Consider the following 10014-nt stretch of genomic DNA (forward strand, 5'->3'; position numbering starts at 1 on the left):
ACAATGTACACTTGATTCCCACCCTGTAGAGAGCTTAACATTTCCTGCGCTCGCTGAAGTACCCGCGGTTCCGTTCCCACAATTAAAGCGTAAATGTCACACCACAGACCTGGAAGGACATTAGAGGAAACCTTCTGTCTAATGAAGTGGGCATACGACGGTGACAGCGAGGTTAAAGTATGGCGGGATTAAGACCTCTAGTATGAGAGCTTAAGGAGCCACGGCTCATCCAACCAGCACAAATTGGTCTCGCGCTCTCAACACAGGTCCATTACTGGGGGAACTGTCTTCAGTCGCGGCGCAAATATGCCGCAGCGTAAGTGCTTTTAAGTGGCAAACATCTGGAAGAGGTTACACAGCGTCATAAAAAAATCAAGCAGGTAATTACCCTAAGCGCTGTATCCAAGCTATTACAGATTTTTTGCTGTTCTATTAAAATGTAATTATACAATCACACCATTAATTGCTTAGCAATTACATTCACATCAGACTTCAATATTCAATATTAGTACATTTGAGCCTTCTTTTTTTTCTACAGTGTCAACCAATAAAAAAAAGCACAGCAAATATGTCAAGAATGTCCCTAAACTGTAAAAAAAAAAAAAAAAACCAAAAAACATCTACACTAGCGTGCAAATGAAAAAGACCTAACTGCAGCTGTGAAACATATAGATAGATCAGCCTATTACACATACAAACTGGAAAAAAGAGGCCACTTAAAAACGATGGGTTTCTTTGGTTTTACCAAATTAAAAACCTCTGGAATATAATCAAGAGGAAGATGGATGATCACAAGCCGTCAAACCAAACTGAACTGCTTGAATTTTTGCACCATGAGTGGCATAAAGTTATCCAAAAGCAGTGTGTAAGACTGGTGGAGGAGAACATGATGCCAAGATGCATGAAAACTGTGATTAAAAACGAGGGTTATTCCACCAAATATTGATTTCTGCACTCTTAAAACTTTATGAATATGAACTTGTTTTCTTTACATTATTTGAGGTCTGAAAGCTCTGCCTCTTTTTTGTTATTTCAGCCATTTCTCATTTTCTGTAAATAAATGCTGTAAATGACAATATTTTTATTTGGAATTTGGGAGAAATCTTGTCTGTATTTTATAGAATAAAACAACAATGTTCATTTTACTCAAACATATAGCTATAAATAGCAAAATCTGAGAAACAGATTCAGAAACTGAAGTGGTCTCTACGTTCTTTCCAGAGCTGTATATTGGACCCCCTACAATCATACAACCACACCTGGTAGATCATTAAATTTGTGCCCATTTCTTCTATGAGGAGATGACTCAACAATCTGGATCATCTGAAGGAACATTTGTGGTGCTAATAAAGAAGCTCTTAATGGCAGGTTAAAAAAAAAATAGACAAAAAGTAAATATTTTGCGAATGAAACTGCTAAACTTCTAAAACTGCTGAAACTTGTGAAGTTGGTGTTCTCAGAACAATGGATAAAGTCCACACCTCAGCATCATTTAATGTTTTAGAATTATTTGTATAGTGAGAAGCAGAAAAAGCTTAACATTCTGAAACATTTAGAAACATCTTAATGAAAATGTGCATTTAGTTCTCTGAAGAGTACACTGAAAAATCTTTACAAGTAGCTAGATCTTACTTGCAGGGTCTTTGCAGGTTTTTTTTTTAAAGGCTAAACACTATCTTACTTTTTTTTTTAAATGGACCTCAATTTGTGATCTTTTGATATATTTGAATCTTTTGACATACACTGAAAGTTTAGAACATTGTTTTCCCTTCTCCTGCTAGGTAGACATTTTGAAAATGCAGTGTTTTTGCATGACAGCAAAGATATCCTGAACCTCAGCTAATAAATACTACAGGTTATTTTGTATAGGTTTACTTAGAACCTACTTAGCTTTGCTAGAATTTAAAGTGGATTGATTTTATTGATGCCTAAAAGAACAAATGACTGGGGGAGAGTACTAAAAAGTCCACTTCTGACCTTATTGACCCAACTAGAGAAAGCCTGCAATACAGATACAACCTACAAAGACACAATGAAGAACCTGCCCAGAAGGCATAGCCCGCATTCTCCACCAGTGACACTATCTATACGACCTGGCCCGAGAAAGATACCGCAAGCCTTAACCTCGAACAGGCCCCATTACCACCCACAAATAGATTCCTCTGAACAAAGCTCCTCTTGTCATCTTGTAGTGTTATTTCACGGTCTGTCTAAAGCATCTGGCGAGCGAAACACAATGCCATTGAATCAGCCACGCAGACTTCAAACTGAGCCGCTGATATATTGCATAATGGCACGGAACAATGTGGCGAGCTCTACCTGCAGGCCAGTGTTTATGGGGGATCTATTTGTTGATGCCAGGAGCATGTGACGCTCCGAATGGGCTCTTTGTCAGGAATTGCCTACGACGATAGATGCTGTGTAGTGAGCATCGATATGAGCACTAGAGGCATTCAACCTTGTCGTGCTGAGGGCTAAAAGGGGGACAGTTTGGACCTCAGCATAGACCTTCATTGCTCATATTCAGCATAGGCCAGCTGAAATATCACCATATCACCCTAGGGTTCAGCCAGTATATTAAATCTGAGAACACTCTGTTATCCTGTTATAGATTATTAATGGAGTGACATAACCAAAAGAGAGACATTTGTTGAGGTAGAGTCAAAAAAAACTCCTTCAGATTCCTTGTAAAACCTTTTTTCTATGGGCTGTAAGCCTAAGAAGCCTATATTGTGTAAATGTATTACACACAGAGTGATCTATTTTAAGTGTTTATTTCTTTTATTGTTGATGATTATGGCTTACAGCCGATGGAAAAAAACTAAACCCATTGTCTCAGAAAATTAGAATATCATATAATAGTTGGTACTTTTGCGAGTGTTGGCAGTGTGTCAAGTCCTGCTGGAAAATGAAATCTGTCTCTCCAAAAAAGCAGAGGGAAGCATGACTTTGGACTTGATTATATAACACAGTGGACCAACACCAGCAGATGACATGCCAAACCATTAGGGCTGGGGCGACGCATCGACATAATCGACGTCATCGATTACAAAAATACATCGATTTGCATAACGTGCATCGGCGCGTCGTAAACATGGCGGCGCCTGTGGAGAGCATTAGAGGTTAGATCGGGCCCAAAAATTCCAACTGGCTGTTTTCGGGCTGTTTTAATGAGCGAAATATGATCAGAATTATGTTAATTAACACGGTAACATAGAAGCATAGAACTATTATTTAATTAAAATGATTTTTAAGAACAGCTAAACACAGTTCTGCAAGTCAAACGCGGAGGAGTTCACGTGCGAGAGAGAGAGAGAGAGAGAGAGAGAGAGATATTTGCTTGTTCTACTCACAGGTGAAGGTTCTCTTTGATCTCCTCGTGCTCATATTCTAGTCCCATTCATAATTCTGCAGCTCCCTCAGTGTTTTCTGCCGTATTTTGCGGCTAGCGCGAGCGCTTACAACTGACACCGCGGACCGCGAGGTGCCGCCGCGTTTGTGCCGAATCCGACTCTCTGCTGAATCTGACTCCCGCTTCGCGGACAGAATCGGCACAACACCCCCGCTGTAGAACTGCGGTAGTGAAAACAGCGCTTATAAATAAATTAGTTTAGTTTCACTTTCAGTTTTCGTTATTTTTTTTAAAATAAAAATATAATTAAAAAACAGACGCCTACATCTCGGACTATTTTCTGGAGCCCGGGTCGGATTTACGGGCGGGCCTCGGGTCATGTCGGGTTCGGGCAGAGAATCTAAGCTCTAGAGAGCTTGGACTCCGGAGAGCAATCTCCAGCTACAAAAAAAACGCCAGCGGGCATCTAAAGTTTGGGAGCATTTCACGCAAAAGGGCAACAATGTGGTCCTCTGCCATACGTGCAAAAGGAGCACTTGAAGCGCAAACATCCAGGAGCACTATGTCAACAGGGTCACACAGTAAGTTACCGTTTACATCAGGGTCTCCGCGGGTGTCCTTAAAAAGACTTAAGGCTGTCTACCAAAGGTTTTAAACCTGCCACAGGCAGAAATTATACATTTTTGGTTTATATTTGTGCATGGCATTTCGCAGTTTCCAGAAACAGTAGCATTATTCATAAGTTCAGGTGTTTAGCTAAGCTAGCTGCCTTAAGTTATTTTAGCTAGCGCCGTCGGCGCTGCGGTGTTACACCGTTTTCTGTCACCGTCGGAATTTTGTGACCAGTGCTCACGGTTATGAGCGTTCATTGGCAAAACGGAAGCTTTCTATACCTACACCTTACCCTCAGCCCTAAACTGAACCGTTTTGGCCAGTCGGGGTAAACATTAGAAACGAACACGTTTCGAATCGGCCAGTGCACCGGTCTGCTGAGAACTACTTGCCAGTGGTCACAAAATCTAGCGGTCACAGAAAACAGTGCAACACACGGTTGTGGTGTATGGGAGCTTATCCATTTTTAGCGTTATAGATCTAAACAACGTGCTGTACATGTAAGTGATTATAAGTGTGGGGTTTGGTTTAGTAGGCTTGTGTTGTTGTTGTTGTTGTTATTATATATAAATATAGTAATTTATCGTTTGCTTTAAAACGTAAAATAATTATTTAAATATGTTTCTCAATGAATAGATTAGTCGACTAATCGAAAAAAATAATCGTTAGAATAATCGTTTAAAAAATAATCGTTAGGGACAGCCCTACAAACCATCAAACCACCAAACCAGATGACATGACAAACCATCACTGATTGGAGAAACTTCACCTAATGCTCACAAGGCTGAGATTGGCTTTAAAAGTTGAAGAGGTTTGAATGGTACAGTGACCACTCATGCACTAATGCAGACCTATGACATACAACTACAGCTCTGAAAACATTAAGAGACCAATTTTAAGTGTTCAGAAATCAATATTTGGTGGAATAACCCTAGTTTTTAATCACAGTTTTTTTAATCAGTGTTCTCCTCCACCAGTCTTGCACACTGCTTTTGGATAACTTTAATAACTTGTCAATGCCAAATGGGTAGTAGTATTTTGAGAGTAGTTATTTTGAAGTCTTTTTTTTTTTTTTTCTTTAAATGTTGCTTTGGCCAAATTGAGTTGCTCAAAACATTCTTATTCTTTATTATTAAAGTTTTGATATGCAGTGCATGTAGAAGACAAAACAAGCATCCAGGCTATTTATTCTTTGTCTTGGCCGCAAGTTGGTGGAATAAAGTCCCCCTGAGTGTTTGAACAGCAGAACCCTTTACTATCTTTAAGCGTCAACTGAAGACCCACCTCTTTCAAGAGCACTTAATAAAGCCATCGTATCTGTTACAGCTTTTATTGCACTCACTATACCTTAACTCACAGTTTTTTTTTCACAGGTTTTTGGGTAGTTTAGTCAGTGGTGTGCAGTGAGGCCCTTCTAACCCTTCAGAGAAGGGGTGACAAAAGTGCATGTAAATAATTACATAATTTTTTATCAGGAAGTATATAATATAATTATTGTAAGTGTGAGCATTTATTTTGTAAGTTTACTCAAATAAAAAACAGCAACTAATTCAAAGCAATAGTCTTTTTTTTAGTTGACTGACAGCGGTTTTAACCAATCAAAGCTTTTTAAAATGGCTTCTGCCCCCACGTGTCTGTCATAGGACAATCTAACCAATCAGAATAAAAATAAAAATTTAAGAAAAAAAATTAAGAAAAATCTGATAAGTAAAGTAAGGCTGTGCCCATTCACAGCTGCACCAATTCCCAGGTTCCTACCTTGAAGTGTGTCAAATCCTCTAACTCCTGACCGTACAGTCAGGAGTGTTGAAGAAACAAGTGCACCCCAAGCTATCATAAGTGGGGAATCCATTATGTTAAGAAGAGGAAGGCAAGGAGAGACACAAGGGAGATTGAGGGGTCTAAGCACTGCCAGGCTGAGGAAAGGAGATCACTTAATTTTCTTATTATCTTTAAAGCAGCAGTCCTTAAGATTGTTCTAAGATTTTAAATTAAAAAGCAGTAGGAGCAGAAAAATATTACTGATAAATGTATGTTATCAGTATCATGACATGACCGTCCCTGCCACATCTAATATATTTATTCTAGTGGTCTGGTAGGTTTGATGAATGTTTGGATGAAGCTGCTCTCTAGATTTTGAACAAAAAAAAAATTAAAAATGTACTAAAAACTTTTATTTTTTTTTAATCATACATACAATAATATCGTTATCATTCCGAAAGCCAAAAAAAAAACCCAATAAAATAAATTGTAATATTGTGATAATAGTGAAATTCTGTCTTGAAAAAATTGACATGTTGTTTTATTCTATAAATAACATTAGATAACATTCCTCTATTGTATTGTCATTCAGAGCATTTATTTACAGAAAGTGAAAAATGGCTAATATAACAAAAAAGATGCAGAGCTTTCAGACCTCGAATAATGCAAAGAAAACAAATTCATATTTCAGAAATAAATATTCGGTGGAATAATCCTGTTTTGTTTCAGAGTGTTCATGCATCTTGGCATGTTCTCCTCCACCAGTCTTACACACTGCTTTTGGACAACTTTATGTCTGCACCTCTGGTGCAAAAATTCAAGCAGTTCAGTTTGGTTTGATGGCTTGTGATCATCCATCTTCCTCTTGATTATATTCCAGAGGTTTTCAATTTGGTAAAATCAAACAATACAGCGCCTGCCTCATCATCTCACAGCTCAGATGGTGGTGAGTAATAGGTGATGACATGCCTCGGGAGATATCCTCAAATAGATAGATGGACAAACAAATAAATTAATAAATTAATAAGAATGAAGAAATATATAAGCAAACAAATAAGAAAAACAATAGAGTGCATCATTAAATACATCAAATAAATAAATGAGCTAAGAAAATTAACCCTGACCTTTAATGTTGAAAAATGTTTGGAAAAATAAAGTCATTTGTTGTAGTTTTAGTGTTAAAAGAGGTGTTATAATAATAATTGACTCCCCTAATATATATCTTCAGTATATACCATATATGTACACATCTTTACTTTATCTATCTAGTCCACATAACTAGTTATTATGAGCTATGAGATTAAGAGATTAGAGAATGCCTACATTGTTTTTAAAAAAAAATTAACGCACGTTTGGCTCTAGCCTCCTCCAAAGATTCACTTTTTTTCAGAGATTAGAGATTTTATAGTAGTTTAGCAATATAAACACTTTGTTGCTACACTTTTTATTTTTGTTAAAATATGGATTAAATCTCATAACTAACTTGAACTTTCTTGCTATTCGTCTGCTTCTCTTTCTTTCTCCCTCACTTTCTCTCTCTCTCTCTTTCTCTCTCATACATACATTTTTGAACCCATTGACTCCCCTGATTATATATATTTACAGTATATTCCATGTATGTATTTAACTTAATTCGATCTATCTATCTAACTATCTATCACTATTCTGTTCTATCCATCTATCACTGTACTACTGTTGAGTTCAGAAGGTCGATTACTTTTTTAAAATCTTAAAATATGGATAAAATATTCATCATAACTCAAACTTTCTTACCATTCTTCTGCTTCTATTTCTCTCTCTCTCTCTCTCTCTCTCTCTCTCTTTGTCTTTCACACATACATTTTTGAATTCATTGACTCACCTAAAATATATCTACAGTATATACCATCTATGTATATATCTTTATTCTCTTTATCTAGGCCACTTAACTAGTTATTATGAGCTGTATTTATTATATATATATATATATACTATATTGATTTAGAGAATGCCTTAATTTTTTTACTTCCTTCCATGATTCACTTTGTTTTTTAGAGATTAGAGATATCATAGCAGTTTAGCAATGTAAACACAACATTGCTACTGTTTTTGTTGAAATATGGATTAAATCTCATAACTAACTCGAACTTTCTTACCCTTCTTTTGCTTCTTTCTTTCTCTCTCTCTCTCTCTCTCTCTCTCTCTCTCTCTCTCTCTCTCGCGCTCTCGCATACATTTTTAAATCCATTGACTCCCCTAATGTACTGTATATGTCTATACCTATCTATATCTTTATCTTTATCTCTCTATTTAGTCCACATAACAAGCTAGTCTGCCAAACGTCGGTAGACACAGTCACACACATACACACTTAGTAGTAGGAGTAGTGATCATGTCCCTCCCCTGTTATTTGCCTTGCATTTAAATCATCCTTGTGTCCCACCACCCAGAGCAATGACCAACTCCATCACATGTTCCAGAGCTTTCTACATCCAAGAGGCACATGAGGTCCAGCTAAAGTTTTTTTTTTTTTTTTTTTTTCAGTTACTATCTCTCTACTGACACTGCTGCTGCTATTCACAAGCACCATGTGCAACGATCAGCCAGAATCCAGCATGCGATAAATATAGGCTATACCAGGAGTGCTGCCCGGGAGGCTGACTGAGCCCAGTGCTGCCCAGAGGCAGCAGCAGCTACATCTATAGGTTTCAGAGCTGATCAGACGCAGCATCTTCCCACACTGCTGTTCTCAGGTCAAGCCGTGTCTGATGTGTCTGATGACTGACCTCGGAGCTTGTGCGTACGCACTCAGGCACGCACGCACACGCTCGCGCACACGCTCCCTCGCGCCTGCAGATATTTGCGTGTCTTTTTGGGTGTGTGATCGGCTGACTAAACTTACTTTAAGGATTTCTCTTTGCGCATATGAATTCGTCATGCATGCACGCCGCGCTGCGTGCGTGTGCACGCTGCTTGCGCGCGCGTGTGCATGCATGCACCAATGCATGTATGTATGTACACACTGCTTGTGCCTATGTGTGTGTGTGTGTGTAGTGTGTGCATTAAAAGAGAGAGAGAGAGAGAGAGAGCAGAAAAGCAAAAAAAAAAGCACGCGCGCGCAGCTCACCTTTGGCGAGATGCGGGACGGCCGCGCTCACGCAGAGGACGATGGTGACGAGGAGGGGTCCCATCCTGATCCGCGCGCGGGGGCAGGGAAGGGAGGGGGGGCAACTTCGGGGGCAGTCCTCCGTGGAGTTCCCGCACGTCCGAGTAGCTCCTCGCGCGCAGGTGCCGCGTCCGATTAAAGGATGAAGAAAATAATAAAAAAGGGCTGAAGGAAGAAAAAAATAGCAAAAGCAAATCCCAGGCGCGTCGCACGCGCGTCTTTCTCCGTTAAAAGCGGTACCGCAGTGGCGCGCGTACAGCCGGTAGTCCGCGCGGGACGCGAAGGCGAGGACGGCTCAGAGCGTGCAGCACCGAGAGAGCGGAGCGCGGACTGGAGCGGCGCGCGCTGCCACGACGGTCGCTACACGGGCGCTCGAGCAGCGGCGCTGTGCTCCCGATGAAAAGCAGAGGGGGGAAAAAAACAGCAAAGCGCCGCACGCGCACCTCGCCTCGCTCCTCCCCGCCCCGCGCGCTCTGCCAGTAGAGAGAGAGAGAGAGAGAGAGAGAGAGAGAGAGAGAGAGAGAGAGAGAGATTATCAATAAACATCGATTATGTACTCAGTATGAATACCAGTATCCAGTATGAACAGAAATGTATTCAATATAAATGTGTTTAGTTTGTATTCAATAGGCTACGAATAGAAATACAGCTCTGGAAAAAAATATTAATTTCTTTGATTTTACCAAATTGAAAACCTCTGGAATATAATCAAGAGGAAGATGGATGATCACAAGCCATCAAACCAAGCTGAACCGCGTGAATTTTTGCACCAAGAGTCATAAAGTTGTCCAAAAGCAGTGTGTAAGACTGGTGGAGGAGAAAATGCCAAGATGCATGAAAACTGTGATTACAAACCAGGGATATTTCACCAAATATTGATTTCTGAACTCTTAAAACTTTATAATATGAACTTGTTTTCTTTGCATTATTTGGGGATTCAACGTGGCGAAACTGCCCAAGCAACAATCACCAAGTGTGAGGTAAGAGTTTAGTAGCGTTAGTTTAGCTGAAAGAAACGTTATCAATTTTTTTTTCACAAAAAAACGGCTCACATGACATTTATTCATACTAGAGACCACAACTAGACATTTTACAATGAATGAAAAAAAAAAAAAAAACATGGAATGAGACCTTTAAGTATTCG

General features: G+C 39.4%; 1 protein-coding gene across 7 annotated transcripts in view; it reads right to left on the reverse strand.

Moving 5' to 3' along the window:
• Nucleotides 1-9279, reverse strand: part of edil3a (EGF-like repeats and discoidin I-like domains 3a) — a 332424-nt gene extending 323145 nt beyond the window's left edge. For 4 of the 7 annotated variants that reach the window (XM_022667538.2, XM_022667540.2, XM_022667537.2 and 1 more), the window contains exon 1: nt 8832-9279. In XM_022667538.2, coding sequence (XP_022523259.1) covers nt 8832-8895 — 64 coding nt within the window. In that variant the 5' untranslated portion in view covers nt 8896-9279. The remainder of the gene's footprint in view (nt 1-8831) is intronic. The other 3 variants (XM_022667539.2, XM_049470292.1, XM_049470291.1) reach the window with 1 other exon arrangement.
• Nucleotides 9280-10014: the final 735 nt, after the last annotated feature.

The sequence above is a fragment of the Astyanax mexicanus genome, chromosome 22, assembly GCF_023375975.1.
Source record: "Astyanax mexicanus isolate ESR-SI-001 chromosome 22, AstMex3_surface, whole genome shotgun sequence".
NCBI lineage: Eukaryota > Metazoa > Chordata > Actinopteri > Characiformes > Acestrorhamphidae > Astyanax > Astyanax mexicanus.